Source organism: Orbicella faveolata, unplaced genomic scaffold (genome assembly GCF_042242905.1).
Source record: "Orbicella faveolata isolate gen_17 unplaced genomic scaffold, um_ofav_v1 contig_34, whole genome shotgun sequence".
Lineage (NCBI taxonomy): Eukaryota > Metazoa > Cnidaria > Anthozoa > Scleractinia > Merulinidae > Orbicella > Orbicella faveolata.
Window position 1 is genome coordinate 22907931 of NW_028301563.1, and position 20060 is coordinate 22927990.

The following is a 20060-nucleotide window of genomic DNA, read 5'->3' on the forward strand; positions in this document are numbered from 1 at the left end:
GTAGATTTTAATGGACTCCTGCCAAAATGCGACTGCGAGTACAGGAAATTGAATTTCAGATTCAAATGTTTATGATGTGCTTGGTTTCAAGATTTAACCGCCATTTTTCCAGACCTTTGGTTTTTGTTACAGGTTTTCATTTGATTTGAAATCACATCATATATTTGTATACAGTTTAGATGGAGTTTTCACAATTCTACTCCTGCTTTTATGTTACAAGTGACTTAAGAGGCTGTCTCTGTAAAAACCGACCACTGATTTTACTTCGAAAATTCGATTTTTCTCATAAGCTGGGATTTCGAAGCCCTTCCCTAATCAATCGCTAAATTGAGTTTGATTTGATTAAAAATTCTAATTGAACTTTTCTAGGATTGATTGAAGTTCGGTCCGCTCGACACAAGTTGCATGCCTGCCGAAACTGGAAAAATAGCACATATTGCCGGCGCTCTAAAAAAATTAATATTCGCTCAAAAGCCCCAATTCTTTCTTACAACTATAGATATATCATAGCGGTTTGTTTAGCCATGTTGCAATTATAATTCAATGTTGTTCCTTCAACGGTTAAAAGAAGATTTTCTGCCCGTTAAATCGAGTTTGAACCGAACACGAAAATAGCTCTACTTTGAAGGCACGTTTTAAAAATGTGGCACCTGTTTGAAACTGCTGAACTACATGAATAGAAAGTATAAATGGCCCTTAATTTAAAGCAATAATAAAATTTGTCTGCCTACTAGGTTTTCAAAACTAACGACCGCTTAAACTTCAGGAAATTTTGAAAATTTTCCAGTGAGTAACTAACATAGTCGCCTTCGTAAAGTGCTCCGATAAATTCACGTAAATCTCTTACCTGACTTCAAGATTAAAGTTTTGGTCCTTTGTAGTGATCCTTGAAACCTAGGTAGCGGTAGGTTTGTACATTTATACTTTCCTCATCTGTGTCGAGCGTGACCGTAACATACTTCGATGTTCTTTGTATTGCTGACCATTGTTTTCCTCGAAGCCGGTTTAATCATGTAGAGTCCTCTTGAAAGGTTTGTAGAAGCACTCTTTTGGACAACTCTCGACACACATACATGTATGAACAGTAAACGGTGATCCTGGGATCCAAGGAAGGATTGATAAATGCCACGGCCATTTTGTGTTTACAACAGGTGTTTTAGTTCCCAATCTTCCCGTGAGTATCACATCATCATGATTCCCATTATTAATTCTTTAGAACGCTTGAAATGTTTGTTATGGTTACAGTGGCTGAGCCTACCTCTAACTTTGACTGAGTTTTGCAAACAAATGAACGGTAAAACTGAAAAACTGGCGACAAGCTTTCTGGCGTTCCTTAAATTTGGTTAGAAAAAGCATGGCCACCTGGTTTAGTTCAATATTAAGAATATTACGAGTTTTATTTCCTTTTTATTTCGTATACCCTTCAATGGTGTTAAAATATATTAAGCGATTAAATATTGACTTGAATAAATATCGAATTGCACAAAATCTTTTTTTCTCAAAAAAAAAAAATAAGGAAAAAAATATCCCACCAACTGACCATTCAAACAGTATACAGCGAGAAGTCTCACTGACTGAAAAAGTCATTACTCAGAGCCAAAATGGAATGGATTCCCTTATTTCCTTATGTCTATGCTTGGTAGAGTGCTGACCATCGGTTGTTGACCTGTGATTTAACATGAGAAATGCTGAAATATCGATCTTTCAGAGGGAGGAGTGTGATACGGTATGTCTCCAGAATAGTGCACATACATGTATCCCTCAGATAGGTCATATACCAGTTATTGACTTGTTATAACCGATCAATCGGAGAGTTCGATCCTTGGCTGCACTTGCACCGTTGCACTCTTTGGCCTATCGATGCAAATAAAATTGTATGAGGAGGAATATTTGCAAGATCAACTTCCCTGATATTTTTATACATTTTTTATTTGTCAGAAAATAGTATTTGATGTTACTATAAGACAACTCCACGTTATTACATTACGTTGTTTTATTGGGAAAGGAGGGTATATGATCTCAGTAAACAAGAAAAACCTGAAAACAAAACAGGATGGTGAAGAGCCTTGATGTGCCTATGTGCATCTTTGTCACGATGGTAACAAGGTTAGTTCAAGGAATTTAAAAATAATAGCTTATTTAAATATCATTGATCCCCAAGGAAAGAATATTACCAAACTTTGAAGTAAAAATCTAATCCAGCAGCTCAAACCTTTTGTTGATCCACAAGATCTCTGCGATCAGTGTCATGAATGCAAGAATTATTCCAACACCCATCACAACATACACTCCCAGCATTACTCTCACATCGATACGCTTTCGGGACAAGGCTGAAAAGGAGAAATAAAGTTTACTTCTCAGCATTTTGAGAGGAACCTGTCTATCAAAATATCTAAATAGACGAATTCGTTGGCTCTCTCGGCAAAATGTCCGGTTTTTTTGTTTAATGTATTACTCGGCCATGCCAAAGAGTGGTGCTTCTCAGCTTATCAATTTGATAAAAACAAGTAGCAAAGAGTTACTTCACTTATGTGTTGCAACATCATCAAGTGATTTTAATACACCACTTTCCATCTAAGCAGACAATAGTAATACTAATAGCAATAATAATAATATTAATAATATTAATAACAATAATAATAAAAAAAAACAATGGAAAATTACTCTAAAACTTTACAATAATAATAATAAACAAAATAATTCGTTGGCTCTCTCTATAATAACAATACTACTACTACTACTACTACTACTACTACTACTAATAATAATAATAATTTAATATCAATAATAATAATAAACAAGCCGAATGTGGGGCATGAGAACGGAAACAATACCAGTTATCATTGGAGCACTTGGAGCTATCAAAAAGGGACTAGAAACTTATCTTGGAAGAATTCCCGACCAAATAAGCATCAGTGAACTACAAAAGATGACCTTGTTAGGTACAGCACACATTCTGAGGAGGGTGCTATCAAGCTAAAAACTGGCTATCCCCTAGTGCCCCAGGACCATGGTCTGGTCTCGGCCCTAAGGACTCTAAGCAAACATTACGTGAGGATGATGATAATAATAATAATAATAATAATAATAATAATAATAATAATCCGTGAAAGTCAGTGAAAAACTATCCAAATATAAGGACTTGGAAATCGAAACAAGCCGAATGTGGGGCATGAGAACGGAAACGATACCAGTTATCATTGGAGCACTTGGAGCTATCAAAAAGGGACTAGAAACTTATCTTGGAAGAATTCCCGGCCAATTAAGCATCAGTGAACTACAAAAGATAACCTTGCTAGGTACAGCACACATTTTGAGGAGGGTGCTATCAAGCTAAAAACTGGCTATCCCCTAGTGCCCCAGGACCATGGTTTGGTCTCGGCCCTAAGGACTCTAAGCAAACATTACGTGAGGACGATAATAATAATATTTTAGGCAGCATTTATGATACGCCATTGAGCATGGTGATGATGATGATGATAACAATGATGATGACGATGACAATGTTGCTAAACGAACAGTCATAAGATGGAGTGTATCAAATGTGAATTTACGGAGCTGAAATTATGCAGATCTTTTAATAGTTTCGAGTTACTTTCTTGGGATTTGGAGACGAAAAATGCTTCAAAACTTAAAAGATTTACAAAACTCACTCTGACGATGAAATCATATTTAAGTTCTCAACACATCTGTGGTTTTGTTTTGATTAATCTAGTTCTTTCCTCCCTCATGTAGGGCAAAGAGTTTTGTTCTTGTATTATTAAGAAGTAAATCACTCAACAGGCAAATTTATTGCCCGATGATAAGAAAACACGAATATAAATAACTGCAGTTATAGAAACGTTTTCTCACTTGTTCCTTGTTCTTGAGGACACTCATTTGTTAATTCCCACCATTCTCTTTTCAGCTGATCAAGGAAATCATTCTCACTGAGGCGTAGAATGGCCAATGTGAAGTCCTTAAGGGCTGTGTCGTTTGCTTGTAAAGCAAACGAATACGCAAGGGCCGTACTTAAACCTGGAACTGAGAAATGTTACAAAATCAAAAAAAGTCGCTTAATCACACAACATCTACATGTGAGTTGCAGCACTTGTAGAATCTTTGGCGCTAGCACCTGAATCGTCTTTTCGTTTTATTTTCACGTATGCACAAATAATACGTGTATTCAAAAATGCTTTTAAAAGGACCACCCATCAGATATAGCACCATGTCATTGAAAAGCGCGCAGGAGTTTTCACGACTAGATTCAGCAAAATAACGATACAATATCTTGGAATATTTTTAATCGTTTCGTGCGTTGCTCGCAAGGCCTACCAAAGAAACACGATATTAATAATGACAAAAGTTAAATATTCAACAGTTGGTCTGGAAAATCGAGCACTGATATATTAAGCAATTAGATTATGAGCTCGAGATTTAACGAATAATCTAATTGTTTTAGTATAAATCTACTAGTCGTTCGAAACGTTATGTAAATCCTCTTCATAGACATTTCGAAAAAGGGTAATAAAGAAGATGTTGTTGTTGTTGTTGTTAACGCCAAGAAGCGGCCGTCATTTTGTTAATAAGGACACACTACTACGCTACTCACTATCTATCACAGAATAAATAGTGAGTAGCGTAGCCAATGCAATAAGAGAACGGCGTTCGTGATAGAACGTTGGTAGATTTATACTAATACACATTAGTATAAATCCACTAGAGTTCTATCACGAAGGACGTTCTCTGATTGGCTACGCTACTCACTATCTATTCTGTGATAGATAGTGAGTAGCGTAGCAGTGTGTCCTTATTAACAAAATGACGGCCGCTTCTTGGCGTTTTCGAAGTGTCTGTGAAGAGGATTGAGATAACGTTTTGAACGGCTAGTAGATTTATACTAAAACAATTAGATTAGTCGCTCTCGATTTCTATGCGTGATAGTTGACTCGGGCTGGGCCCTAGTAAACTATCACGCGATAGAAATCGAGAGCGAATAATCTAATTGTTTAATAGAGTCGCACAAGTTGTGATACTCATGGTAGTTTTGTGAGTGAATGTGTGTGAATTTTACCTGTTGTTAGGTCGCAAGGTGGCTTAATGGCGGCAAGTTTGAGAATTGGCCCGTCTCCAATGAAAGCAAACTCGTCTCTATCTCGCACCAGTTGAATACCTGCAGGTGTGTCTTGAATTGTGGTGTTTTCCTCTGTGATTCTATTCCATATCTTTTCATGTGGCTCGTATTGACTTGTCTTGAGTGCCTCGTACGTGCTTGACGAGTCCACGACTGCTACGTGATAAGAGGACTTCACAATATCTTCAAGATTGTTGATGGGAAGATCAGTGTTTGTTACGGTGAAAAAAGCGGCCAGGTTCGCAGTGTAAGTTGACACCCAGATAAGTGTACAGAACCAGTAGCATCCAGCGAGAATACGACCTAAAGAAACCCGGACAAAGGAGAAGAAAATCAGACGAGCTATGCTACATTTTTCGTTAATAAAAGTTAGCGTTTATCTGGTATGACGGATCTTATATAGAAAAACCAATAACAACAACAACGATAATGCGAGCAAAATACATCGTCCTAGCATGAAATCATACAGTTATAAAGCCCAAGACTAAAGAGTTACCAAAGTTTGAACCCTCATCAGGCAGAAGGGGTGCCAAAGCTATTTATGTTTATATATTTTCAACTCAAGTTATGATCAGGTTTCTCGATCCAAAAAAATATACCGTGATATTTAATCCATTTGAGAAATTAAAGTAGCGAGAAAAGTGTCTATGTAACCTTTTGTATGTGAAGTGCAGATAACCAGTGGCCCAGATAATGAAAGTTATTACCATTTATTTACGCCTTTTTCCGGCCGCTATACTAAAAAAAGCAAAAAAAGTTGAGGTATTGTTGGACCATGGAGGTACACCAATATGGCGGTTCCATACTGGACTCTGTAAATTAGTGAGGTTCGAAGAATAGAATTTCTGCCCCTCAGCCCCCTTGTTCAGCAAGCAACGGTTCGCCCCGGTCACCCTGCTTTCTCAATAAGGCGTGAATAAAATAAAGTGTTAAAACAAATGAAATCCATTTGCCTCTACCTGACAAACTTCTTGGTGTGTTATCACCTCCCTGTTGCAACATACAAGCCAATGAGAACCAGACACTGTTGAAAAAGCTAAACTCTTCCGATGTCCCTTTGCCATTTTCATCTTTGTATCCATAAGGACTGTAATAGTTTATTACAAACACAGCTATGGCAATGATCACCAGACTGCCTAGTGTGCAGATCCAAACATAGTGGTGAAACGGAAGCATAAACTGGAATAAATTAACCGTCCCAGCGGAAGTTGTTTTCTTGATAAGTATCTCTCTTGTGTAGTACATGTACGGCACAGTAAAGTCCACCACTTTCTCGCGACGTTCTGTTACTGTAATCGCAGCAACTGCGATGTCGGCACGCTTTACAAAAGAGACAAAACATGTATTTTTATCACATGACTAACAAATAGTTTTCTCATTAACTTATGATCAGTCTTTAGAATTGTAGATTGAAGTTTTCTTTCTTACAGAAAACCAAAATGGTGTTACATGAACTTGCTGTTTTAACTGTGCTATATCACAAAAATTAATTCGACAGGATAAGTTCAGGACCATTTACATCCTTAACCCAAACATTAACAGATCCGATGAATTTCGAACTTCTGACGCTCCCTCAAATTGCTACCATGGTAACCGACTAAGAGTATTGTCTCCTCCCATACAGTCCGATCCGCCCCCAAGATTTGCAAGATTAGCAGTCCATTGAATCCTAATTTGATAATATGCGGCTACTAGATGGCTAGTCGTGCCATCTACGCGAATATAGAGTAAGGGATTTTTCCAGTTATTGGGATCGAGTTGTCCTTATTTTTCATTTCGTTATTTTCCCCTTCATTGTATGAAAAACAACAGTGGGTTCACAGCTGGCACGGATGAACAAAGAAGCATTAGGAAGCGTTTGTATTTTGACACTTCTCAAAACCTAATATTAATGGGAAATTTTCTGTCTGAATAGTTCAACTTTTACCACAAAAAGCTGTTGTGTGGAGTATAGTGCAGGAAGAACGGTAAATGTTCAAGTTACCTTGTTCATTAACTCGCCAATCAGTCCATTCCAGGTTCCGTTTTCAGTTTCAGCACCGTACAACCCGTCCGGGGAGGGGTAGATCTCATATGTAAACTTGAGATTTCTTGCTAGCTCATTCAGCAGACGGATACAATATCCGGTATATGTAATGCTGCCGTCTTTGTGCCTTTTCTCCATCACGAATGGTGCGTCCTGTTTGAAAGTGTTGTATAAAGAAGACATCGATTGTTAATTATTGTTAGCATCAAGCATCTACTCTCTGTGTATTCTGCTGTAGACGGTGAGTAGCCTGGCAGTGTGCGATTTTTGACAAAATTTCGGCTGCTTCTTTGCGTTTTCGAAGTGTTCTTGAAGAGGACTTAGATAAAGATTTGAAGGACTATAGCAGTATACTAAAACAATTAGCTTATTCTCTCACAATTTCTATGCGTGATAGTGGACTCGGGCTGCGCCCTCGTCAACTACAGTTGTGTGACTCAACAGGAATCTCGAGTTCATGATCTAATTGTTATTTTGAGTCAATTGACTTTAAACAATAACAAGATAGAGCTTTCACCAAACCTTTAGAACACTAGTGGAAGGTTTTATCAAGTAAAACAACAATAACAAAACAAAATGCTACTATAGATCTTACCATTGCGACAACAGCCCTAAGCTTTCTTCCTTCGAGACTTCCTTTGGAAAGTGGATTGTCCATGTTGCGTAAGACACTTTCAAACAGTACGGCACCTTTAGTTGAATTCCATGTACCTACCTAAAATACGATGTAAATAGCAGAGGAATGAATAAACCTAATTAAAAGATCTTAAAGCATGAATTTGAGATAGCAGAGTTTAACATCAAATAATTACGTATTGTCTACATATACTGCTACAGCTCTACAGAAGAAACTACCCAGACCCAGTTAAACCAAAGTTACCAAAATCAAACATCAATCACCTTTTAGTTCAAACCAAAAAATGTGCTTTCAGGGTTCACAGCAAAGCTTTAATTAACCTTTAATGGGAAGTAATCTACAATATCCGTCAAAAGTAAATTAGTTAAACCTCAAACAAACGACTTGTCTGTACATTGTCGTATACCTTTACGAGGGAGTTGTTTCGAAGGTTCAAAATCTCCAGTTCAATTCCTTTTCGCTTTCCATGCTTGTTGAAGTGAATAGGGCCTGTTGGGCTATCTAGATTAACCTATTTTAGCAAGGAAACGATCGTTAGACAAAAAAAAAAAAAAAAAACCCACAACGTAGGAAACTAAAAAAGAAAGTTAGCGAGCTGAAATCCTTAGAACAGTATGCTGTATGCCGATTTGTGCGTGTCACTCAATAAATAAGCATGAAGAACTTGCTGCACGTAATTAGATAAGCAGCAGCAGAAGAAGAAGAAGAAGAAGGAGAAAAAGATGAAGAAGAAGGTGATGAAGAGGAAGAAGAGGAAGAAGAAGAAGAAGAAGGAGATGAAGATGAAGAAGAAGAAGATGAAGATGAAGAAGGAGATGAAGATGAAGAAGAAGAAGCAGAAGCAGAAGCAGAAGCAGAAGCAGAAGCAGAAGCAGAAGTAGAAGCAGAAGCAGAAGCAGAAGCAGAAGCAGAAGCAGAAGCAGAAGCAGAAGCAGAAGCAGAAGAGGGTGAAATCAAATTTTGGGAAAAACACGTTTCATTTTAGCGGAGCGAAAATTGTTAATGAGCTGTCCACCGACATAACGAAAGCCGAAGACATACAGAGTTTCTGCCGCTGTGCAAAAGGGTTTTCATTATCGTAATAGTTCTTAGTGGCTTCTTTTAGTATTTTAGTATTGTAATTAGATTTTTAACGTAGTTTTATTTTTTAACGTATAGTTATAAAGTTTTAATTTGTGTACATAAATTTGTTTTTTTAACCTGATGTTATTTATACAGGGCCCCTATGGATACCAGCCTTTGAGCTGAACGGGCTACCCTGTTTAAATAAAGTATTACTTTACTTTAAGAAAAAGAGAAGAAGAAGAAGAAGACGGCTTTATCTCAAGGCGCCGGTCAACATTTAGTACTGGTGGCTCAGTACTAAATTAAAGTACAGTTAAAGTAAAGTACAGTTGTAATTGTCTTAATTAACTACACTGAGATTTTACGAAAGCTTTCTGCAGTGATTCCTCAAATTGTTCTTTCAGAATTGTTCTCATTAATAAGACATAAGTATCTGAGCTAGTTTTGCTTATTAAAACTGATTTCAGTGTCTGCTTAGGGTACAAATATGGTAAAGGTTTAGCAGTATCAAATCCATGCCTTCAAACAGCCTACTTACCTTCCTCATGCAGGTAAACATTGCATTCGTATCTTTCGAAGTAATAGCAGACCCATTCATTGATGAACATGGTTCCATCTTCATAGCGTGATTGATAACTTGCAATGCGTCGTACACAATTGAAATGAGCTCCTAAGGATGTAATAGTGTGCATTAATTTAGTTCAGTGCAACTTTTGTTTCATACCCTCGTATACAGAATCAGAAAAGACCTCAAGATATAAAACTGCCTTTATTTTATTGAGATTGTTCCCCTGGAAGGAACCGACGTCTTTTCCCACTGCTCTCATGCCCTTTAATGGTCCTCTCCTAATGCGCCCCTCAACCACTTATCTCGTCAACCTAACGCAGAATATACGTGCTAAATTTTAGTCACTGTCTGAAGTTTACTAACTGTACAGTCAAGTTTACTAACTTTACAACCACTTCAACAGATGTAATAAACGTACTTTGCTGCTATCGTTAGATTTATTTTGGATTGCAACAGGAACCGAGCTGTGGATGTCTGGAAGCTTGAAAGCTAAAACAATGTTGTTCCAGTTGCAGCTCAAGTTAAATGGTACCTGAAGTAGAAAAAGATGAATTAAAAAAGATTGTTATAAATAAAACATTTGAGATCAAATTGAACTGATTTTCATGTTGATGTACACATTCACTCTATAACTACTTATAACTTGCTTACAACTTAGACTTTTGAGACTTTTTAGGATGTTAGAATACCAATGATTGGCTATGTTTTAGGCGTACAGCTAATAAGGTCCGGCTTTCCGTTTTTATGACTATCACATTAACAGGGGAATGTCCCCGCGCTGACTTTAACAGTTTAGAACTTTTCGTGGAAGTAGAAGCAGCCCCGGCAAACCTTAGACCCTCATGTAAGGCGTGTCTCGTAACAATTTGGTTTGACATGTCACTATTCGGTCGTAGGAAAGAAAAGCACCGTCTGAAGAGCAATAAGGTTAATTGAGCCATTCTAATACTCTGAGGATGAAGTTGTTTTACTTTAATCTAGTGTAAAATAAAATAAGAAAAAAAATCAATAGCAATTAATTATCATTCTCCTTATGCAAAATCGTAATTTTAGTCAACTGATGTTCTAACCTTTCCCTGAATTATCCATTTGTAGCCAGTCCTATGTTGACACTGTTTCTGCAAAAACGTAACAATATGATTACTTTCCCTCGCATAGACAACTTTTAAAAGCACTATGGCAGATATAATCAATAATGTATCGACATCTGAAGCGATGACGTTTGAAACCAGGAGCAAATTGTCCAGACTGCTACATTTAAAAAGGTATCATATAAAGGTAACTAAGAGCATATATCGGCTACACTAGCATCATTTAGATCAACGCATCGAATAGCATAGTTCATCTGCTATTGGAAAACATCTGACAGAGAACCATAATGCCTTGGTTTGCAAGAAAAGATTTTAAGGGAATTTTAAACCTGAAGAGGTGACAACTTGAAGGGGAATAACCGAATAATCACCTATGAGTTGCTTTTCACTTTAAAAGCTGTCATACGTGAAAAAGTTCTTGTCGGAAATTTGTCGACAGCTTACAGTCAAAACTTGTTTGGCCCAATTTTATTCTGATCTATTAACATTCGAAAATTACTCCTTACTTGGTTTCGATAATCATGCGGCTGTACAGTTCTCAAAAGCGGTCGCTCGGTATTTCTTAGTTTTGAGATCATAACTTTTGCCGTGTTCAGTAATAATAAGCTTTCTTGCTTCCCAGAAAACTATTCGATCATAATTTGACTAGCGGAGATCCTGAGCCCCGAAGGCGCCACATCCGTCACATCCGTCACATCCGCCACATCCGTCAGTCCGTGCGTACGTGCTACGCGACAAATGGAAATTTACAAGCTTTCAAGTTCTTGTTTTCGTTCAAAACACTATCAATTACTTCTTTTGGTCTTAACATGGAAAGAAAAAACACCAAAAAGTGTTTAAAGGGCATCTAAGAGGAAATTGCGCAAAGTTCAAATAATCAATTGGAACGCGCTGAATGCAAGTGTCAAAAATTGTGGACGTTTTTGTGCTTCTGAATGCATTTCTTGGCGTTATTTTAAAGTGGTACTATGATCAAATTTTCCCCCCTCGATTTTTTAGGTGTATCACATAGAATTCCATGAAAGAATAAAAACGCCGTTTACCGTTTGCCGTTTGCAAATATCTGCATCAGTTCCGGAGATATTTAAGTTTGAAAAATGTGTAAAATATGCAAATGAGATGACTGATGATGTCATACACTCAACCCAATTTTATATCAAGTATATAAATAGAGATATCTTGGGTAATTTGCAGCGCAGACCATTGAAACTTGGTAGGCTAATAGTTCTACAGGAAACACACCTACGGTTATATAAAATTCTGTTGCCATGGCAACTCACTCTTTTCCAGTCCCCACCCACTTGATTTCAATATGTTAGTGATTTTCAGCTCGCAAAACATTAAATGAGGCCACAAACTTGAGCCAACATATTTATATGCTTGCTGGATCAAGCATATGAGGCACCATTAGCAAATATCAAAATGGAATGCCAAAGGTGGCCAGAAATGCCTTTAACATTGGGGAGGTCTGGAACCCAGTATGTTGCCATGGTAACCAAACTGTTAAGCTCATATTGTGGAGCACATTTAGTAGAATCTTACTGCAAAGAATCAAACATTTCTGATGCAAATTGGCTGAGATATCTTTTTTTATCATATTTGATCAAAATTTGGTTGAGTGTATGACGTCATCACTGGGCTAAGTTGCATATATTATAAACTTGAATATCTCTGGAACGAAAAGAGATATTTGAATATAGTAAACAGCATTTTTCTTCTCACACAGGCTACTTGTTTATGTTTTAAAATAAATGCGATAGGAAAGATGCGATTTTCGTCATAGTACCACTTTAAAGTGGTATATAAGCAATCTTCACGAAGTTTCTTAAACATTTCTTTCATTTGGTCATCTTTCGTTGAGAATTTATGCTTTAACGGCGAGCAGGATTTGCTATTTTGCACTCGCACGTAGTGATTTGCGTATTGTGTTTATGGTGATGTTCATCAGTTCTGCTTAATTGAAATAATCATTTGTGAGTTTCTTTAAGGGTTAGTGTTTGGAGTAAATGATCAGTATTTTATGTTTCCTCCCCAATCTATATATTAGTTTATGTTCTTTACTCGACAATATTTTTCAATGAATAGGCACGTGGATAAGATACCTAGTACTCTAATACCAAACAGAAAACCAACAGGAACAAGTGTATTACAAATATATTAAGGAATCACTGACACAAAATTACGAAGAACATGATAATGCCATTAGATGTACCTTTTGTAGCATTAAGTGAATAGTTTCCGTGCCTGTGTAAAGTAAAATTACTTCGGCCTCAAAGTTTTCAATTTCTTCCATTGCTCTCAATATTGAAGAAGTCGGACTTTCATTGCCTTGTTCAGAAAGCTGCACCAAATTCACCGTCAGACTTGATCTCTGTGTTATGGCGTGAAAATAACCAGCTTCGTACAAACGAGACTCTAAAAGAAATGTTATTCAAAATGTTTTGAAAATGTCTTAGTCAATTTTGGCGTTCATGCCTGCAAACCACAATCAGCATTCAGAAATTCCACACTAAAGAAATTGCTTCTTTAAAGGTATTAAAATAATAGAGCCGTGAAAACAATTGTCAATCTCGACCTGTAAAACCTGACCTGTAAATTCTGGTCTGTCTTAATCCTCCCTGGTATCGCTCACAAATAGCAATGAAGATGAAGAGGTGTATGTTACGTACATGTTACATAGCTGTTGTTTAAAAAGAACTAAAGGGAAAATTACTAAATGAAAAAAAAATATATAAGCTGAGTACGTTTACCATCATATACAAGTGCTACGCTTTCCCAGTGAAATGTGTTCAGTATGGCAAGTGTAGCATGGGCGTAGTCTTTGTATCCCGCTGACATCTGAATCGCTCTACCGCATTGGTCAGAGGGCCTGCTGTCTCCATGGAGACGGAGAAGAGGAATGCCGGTCACTTCAGAGAGCGCGCATGCGCACGTCCTCTTGTTGCTCCCCTCAATAAGAACAACGACGTTTTCATCAAGAAGCAATGAAGCTGAAATGCAGATTAGAGCAAAGCTAAAAATATTCCTTACAGCATAGCAAAACATTGTGTTGCAAAATATGCAGCAAATTAGCGACATTTCCTAATTGACCTATTAACAGCTATCATTTACTTGCCGTTTTCTTAAGGTATTACAAGAATTTTGGGGCAGAAAAAGAACTATATATGACAATTTGGGCTCCGTACATTCCCTAAAATATAAAATGGCAAAAAGTTTTAAAGATTAACTAATTAAAACGCCGATTGCACATGGCAAGAAAGATAATTTTTGGAGACACCTTAAAAGAATATATTAAATTGTCGTGGTAACCGTATCAAAGTTTAAACCATTAATGAATAACAACTGCAGCCATACCATGCCTGCTTTTCTGCTTTTGTAATGTGCATGTATGACGCTACACTAACTACGATTACAAAAATCTCTTGATAGCAAATAACCCACCGAGGCGTTATCTGATGTTGTTGATATTAACGTAACGTTTTAATGTGTGGAAAGCAGACAAACGTCTGTGCATTATGAGATATGTTACCTTGTTTATATAAGTTTCTCTTGTCTGACACGTTGAAGTTTTTCAAAACTATTGAAACACTGTTCAAACTGTGTGTATTATTGACCAAGAAATTGATGGCATCAAACTCTGCTGGGTATTCATTAACAACACCTGTATGAAGTAAAATAAATAAACAAATAAATAAGTAAATAAATAAATAAATAAATGCATGAAAGAAATGAATAAATTACAATATTTAGAAAGGAAGCCACATCAGCCATAGCTGGTTTTCATGTGGGCCCTCTATCCTGGTCGAGTTGGAATTTGGAGTGTTGGTTTTTGTGGATGAAGGAAAACCTGAGAACCCGGAGAAAAACCCTCGGAGTAAGGCATGAACCAACAACAAACTCAACCCACATTTGACAACACTGGGCTAGAATCAAACCCAGGCAGGGGTAGGCGAGCGCTCTTACCATTGTGCCATTCCTGCTCTGCTTTTGAAACAAGGCAAGTCAGTCACACATCATCGCACAATATCATTATAATAAAGGAAATAGAAACATGAAACCAATACATCAATCAGTTACCTACCGCAAGTAAATATCCCGTTATTTGAGAAAACCTTGTGCACGAGTGAGATAATAGTTATCAACGCGGTACACACGGGTCTTCGTACCATGTTATCTTCTAAAAGAAATTGAACAGACAATGAAATAAATGAATGGTCGATCAGGCAGACAGACTGAGATGTAGGAAGACTGTCAGACAGATAGTTGTTGTTGTAGTTGTTTTACAGACAGAAAGACTAAGAAGGTCGGTCGTTCCGCAGGCACGCAGGTAGTAACTGAATAAGAAAACGTTGCAAAAAATAAGCGTTTAAGAACACAACCGTTTAATAATCCCCATTATTTGTTTTAACTTACGGCCTACCATACTACAAGACGCTTCATGGACGTTTTGTGAAAATGAGCATTTGCCGAAACATTTATCCATCATTGTTGGGACGTTGTTGAGCTATGTATGCCAAACGATGCTGTGAGGACGTTCTTTGAATTGTTCTGCATCATAGTACTTTACTTCCGCGCGGTTTAATAAAGTACTAAAGGGAGAGTTTAGACCCTGGACCGTGTTGATTTGATTTTGTATGTTAGTAAAATTTCCCCATTTCCAAGTACACCAAGTGGCACCCCTTAAATCTATACTTGCCACCTGTTCCCGCACACTTACATTACAATTAGCACAATGGTTTAGCCAGGTTAGGACCTGTTGTTTCAAATTTAGGTAAATAGTACACGGTGGCGTTGTTTTATAGGCTATAAATATTTCAGGGCTAATATAAGCACGAAAGGGATGGAATTAGAATGATTTGGCATAAGAAATAATAGGAAAAGAAAGAAAAGTTCCTTGAATCATTGTTTGTCTAAAGAAACGAAATTTAATTACTCTTGGTTTTCAAAGTGATTATGCTTGATGGCCAGTATAGCGACCAACTACAGTTCAGTGTTCTTTGAGTCATGCTAAAATTGATTAATAAAATATTATTAACCTCCCTAATATCGGTGGAAATAGCAGTAAAAAGGCTTTCCTTTCACAACTTATCACGTGAGATATCTCTGGATTCCATTTCGTCTCCACCAGGTTTGACTGATTGTATTCACAGTCGTGTTAAACCTGAAATGACCCGCATGCAAAAGGAGAATGGAAATGGGGAGTTTTCACAATTTTGCAGCTTCCCTTATTTTATGTTGACTATCCATTATTAACATTCAACGACAGCCTACAACAGTTAAGAGAATAAAAGTGGTAAGCAAGCCTTTCAAAAGGTTAATATTTAACAATATTTTTTTCTTCGAAACTGTGCAGGAGCGAAAATCTAATAATATCTAGGAAATAATGGCAGTTGGGTGTCCTTGAATTTCCTGTATTTCAATTTTGCCCGGACTCTGTTCCAAAAAAGGCGCGCTTATACAATTAAATCACTAATAAAGTAATGAATTCATCAAGGTTCTTTAGCTTAGCTATTCTAGAGGCAGTTTTTTTCTTTATAATTTTGATAACTTATTCACTCTTTAGGAATTGGCATATTTTATTTGTTTATTTTTAGAAGCTGGGCCTTTGTGTAAAAGTAGCTCTTTCCAACCACGGAACGTGTAGATGTTGAAAGGACACCTAGCCTTAGTCAGTAAGGTTTTCCAAGCATGCCTTTGTGCTCTCAGTAATCGTCATTGGCAATTACGGAGTTCACGGGTGCTTTTTAGAATTAGGTTGTCTCTTAGTATCGTAGATAGGGAATATGAAGATTAATCTAACAAAGAGTTCCAGTAACGAGTTTAAAAATAACATCAACAGATTTTCTGCACAGATCCCAGAAAGTAAACCTAAGTACATATCAAATTACAGTTAATTAAATTTTACTCACACTTACAAGCCTGAGAACGGCGTGAAATATGAAGGATATTCCGTGAGTGTGTAGTTTAAACACCTTTCGTGCAAGTAATATTTTACAGTGCAGCTGACAGCTGCCAGGACCTCGTTACCATAAGATAAGTTGCATGTGGGTCGTTTGAGAAAAGAAAACCACCTACTGATACTTAATCACTTGGCCAATTCTAAAGGAAATGCATTGTAGTATTGGAGGTACCGGTCGATCTACCTTCAATACGCATATTTTTCAATAACATAATATATTATAGGTAGGTTGTAGTTTAGGATGTGATTTAACAGATACGACTATAATTTCACTTGAATTAGCTAATGAAAAACAAGTATTTTTTGTAATAGCGCATTACTTTTTAGCAGAGTTTTAGATTTTTTCAGTAAGATGTTGTTATATCCATAAGAATACGGCGAAGCCCTGGCAAGTCACTTACGATAACATACAAAATATATTCTGAAAGTCTTTTTGCAATGTAATGGTGACTGATTTAGGACATTTTTGTGTTCTCACTATCGATATCATTTCAGATTGTCTCCTGTGGAATCGTCTCCTGTGTTCTCGTTGGAGTACCCTAGGCGCTAGAAAATTTTGTGCGAAAACGCGGGAAATTTATTTAATTTTCAATATTGAAATATTCCAGACAGTTTTGTTTATAGTACCAAATGGTATTTTTACCAAGTTACATAGAAGGAGATCCTCAAATTTACATGCTAAAGGTTGTAAACCTCCCATCGACCAGACATTGGTGTGTGAACTTAGTTTAATGGCAGTCAAATTTCGTTATCAACTAGGGTACAAGCGTATTGTCATATAATCTACATTGAGAAAAATGATTTGCAAACTCCCCTTTGAGGTCTGTGACTCTCGTAAAGTCTTTACTATTGAATTAATGCAGTGGTTAAACAGCAGCATGGGGTATTGTTTTTCAAAAAATAACTAACATATTCCATGAGAACTAAGAGTTGACAACGGGTAAAGTTATATTACCTAGAGTACCCTATGATAGCCCATACTACAACCTTGTAGCTTCTCCTATACGATCAGACTTGAGGCAGGACTCTTTTTTACAAATGAACTGAAAGGTGAGTGTATGGGTTGGTGATGTAAATTACGTCACATCTACAGCTTTCAAGTCAGTGTGAGAACATACTCTAACGTTCATCATATTGGAATCTTACGCATTTCACAAATTACCTTCGACGAAATGGTTATCAATTTTGTGCTGTTTTCAAACAGTCTTTATAGAGGGAAATTTCCTATTCGTCTTATATTTGAATTCCTAATGATGTAAAGGACACATATACAAAGTAAAGGTATAAATATTTGTAAAGGTGAACTCGCCAACATTAATTGACAAATATTGCCGATCGAATCTGAATATTGTGAACACTCAGTGAAAACTAAACATCTGACATTGATAAGAGTAAGAAAATATTTGATAACCGTTGTAAACATATACATGCTTTGTGTGCGAAGGTTAAATTTGCATTTCATTGTATTGCCGCATATTTTATAAATAAACTGAATAACTCATAGCAGTATTCGGACTGGGTGTGCTGACCACAACTTATTTACTGATGTTTACGTAACATATCTTAGAGCTCTCTTTGATTTGAATTAAAGAATGTTTGACGCTTGGCATGAAAACGAACTAATTACCCAAAGTCTCGGCTACTGCATTGTTTCATTGTATTCAGGACTAGGTGCAGCTTGTTATGTGGTGATTGTTTATTAATTTAATGTTTCGTGGATATATCTTAAATCCTCCGAGTTTATCGCTTTACTTTAGACTATTTTGTGTAGTTCAATAAGTTCTTTGAAACTGATGTTATTATAAAATAGGGCTGAAAGTAGACGACGCTATTATCCGTTCAACGACCAATTTCAAGTTTGACCCCAGGAGTAAAATTTACATGCTAAAATATGTAGCAAAACGCTGAGATATGTGCAACGAAACAAGCGAAAAAAAAAACAAAACAAATGAAAACACTCAACCAATAACTTTGCGCGGATTGCATGCATAGTTACGTAATAGTCAAAGACAGTTTTAAAATTATTGAAATATATGAACAAATGACGAGAATAAATAAGGGTTGAAGTTAATCACAAAGACCTAAAAAAAAAATTATTTACAGATAGAGTTCACATCGCTAGGTAAACAAAAAACACCACTAAACGAAGTCCATCTCATGAGAAATTGTCGGTGAAATCGCTTTTGTACTTGTTGCATTCCACATACAAACAATAACCAAATGCAAATATCAAATCAAATGAAATTCTCGTATTAACCCCTTTATTGGAATATATCTACAATCTACAGATGCTTGCAATTATTCACCCTCAAACTGCTATAAATGTAATACATGCCAGAAATCTAAAAAGTCGGTTTAACCAGAAAAAAGTGACCAAACATAAATTGTATAAAACCCAGCTATAAATTTAATGACCCTATTTGACCATAAACGTAAAGAGAGTTTACCATAAACGCAAAAATGGACTATGCTATCGTAAAGCATTAATTCATAATTCCAGGTCACTGAACATAACGTAGTCATCCTCAGTGAAGATATATACTTGTAGTCTATTAGAAAAAAGACCCCAAAAAATACACGCGCTTATTGGTTCAAAATCGTGTTTCTATTTAATAATTAGATTATTAGCTCGAGATTTCTATCGCGTGATAGTTGATAAGGGCGCAGCCCGAGTCAACTATCATGCATAAAAATCGAGAGTGAATAATTTAATCGTTTTGGTGTAAACCTACTAGTCGATCAAAACTTTGTCTTAATCCTTTACCAGATACTTCGAAAAGGCACAGAAACGGCCGCCAGTTTGTTAACAAGGGCACACTGCTACGCTACTCACTATCTATCACAGAATAGATAGTGAGTAGCGTAGCCAATCAGAGAACGACATCTGTGATAGAACGCTGGTAGATTTATACTAAAACTCGATAGAAACATAGAACTAGCACGAGCTGTTGACGTTATAATGGCGCGAGCAAAGAAAATTTACATTTTGATGATCAAAGTAAACAGATTGTTTTCTTTTTTTCGTCGCGGAATTTTTTAAAAGAAATAGAGAACATGTTCACTGTGTTTCTATCGAGTTTTAGTATAAATCTACTGGCGTTCTATCACGAAATGACGGTCGAGTCTTTGTTTTTTCGAAGTATCTGTGAGGAGGATTTAGATAGAGTTTTGAACGATTAATAGATTTATGCTAAAACAATTAATAATGATATAATAATAAAACTTTATTTAAGTGTCAAACCATGTAGCCTGGAGGAAACTCATACTAATAACGGGACGCAGACTAATGCAAAATACAAAACTGAGAAGACTAAGATATCTACATTAAAATAGAAACACGAGTGGAAGTTTGGGAGAACGAGAAATGCTGTGGGAACACGAACCAACAGGCGAGCATTTCCACAGCTTTTTCGAGTTTTTTTAACAACTATTGCCTAATACAAGACATTTGCTGAGTTAGAGCTAAAATAATCAATTTCAGAAACTGTGTCTGTCCACAGGCCAATCACATCCACTTCTTAACAGAGAGCTGGCATATAACAGGCTTTTACATGGCAACCATGTGACAATTATTTTAACGAAACGCAAACATAACGTACGT

At 36.6% G+C, this 20060-nt stretch overlaps 1 protein-coding gene across 1 annotated transcript; it reads right to left on the reverse strand.

The window, feature by feature from the left end:
• Positions 1–1366: 1366 nt before the first annotated feature.
• On the reverse strand, positions 1367–14669 carry LOC110057136 (glutamate receptor 4-like). Its single transcript, XM_020763715.2, has 15 exons — positions 14582–14669; positions 14030–14161; positions 13251–13490; positions 12713–12915; positions 10480–10527; positions 9828–9941; positions 9380–9511; positions 8183–8287; positions 7735–7854; positions 7098–7292; positions 6073–6433; positions 5054–5416; positions 3853–4023; positions 2213–2330; positions 1367–1854 (listed from the first exon to the last, which is right to left on the reverse strand). The coding sequence occupies exons 1-15, from the start codon at positions 14667–14669 to the stop codon at positions 1803–1805; spliced, it is 2442 nt and encodes an 813-aa protein (XP_020619374.2). The 3' UTR covers positions 1367–1802.
• Between the last annotated feature and the right edge of the window lie 5391 nt (positions 14670–20060).

Bases quoted from the DNA above. Each gene is read 5' to 3' on its own strand.
- LOC110057136 (XM_020763715.2), bottom strand. From the start codon at position 14,669: ATGGTACGAAGACCCGTGTGTACCGCGTTGATAACTATTATCTCACTC. The intron at 9,942-10,479 runs GTTAGAACATCA...TTTCTACTTCAG, and splicing joins AATGGATAATTCAGGGAAAG to GTACCATTTAACTTGAGCTG. The intron at 2,331-3,852 runs GTGAGAAAACGT...TCTCCTTTTCAG, and splicing joins TCCTCAAGAACAAGGAACAA to CCTTGTCCCGAAAGCGTATC.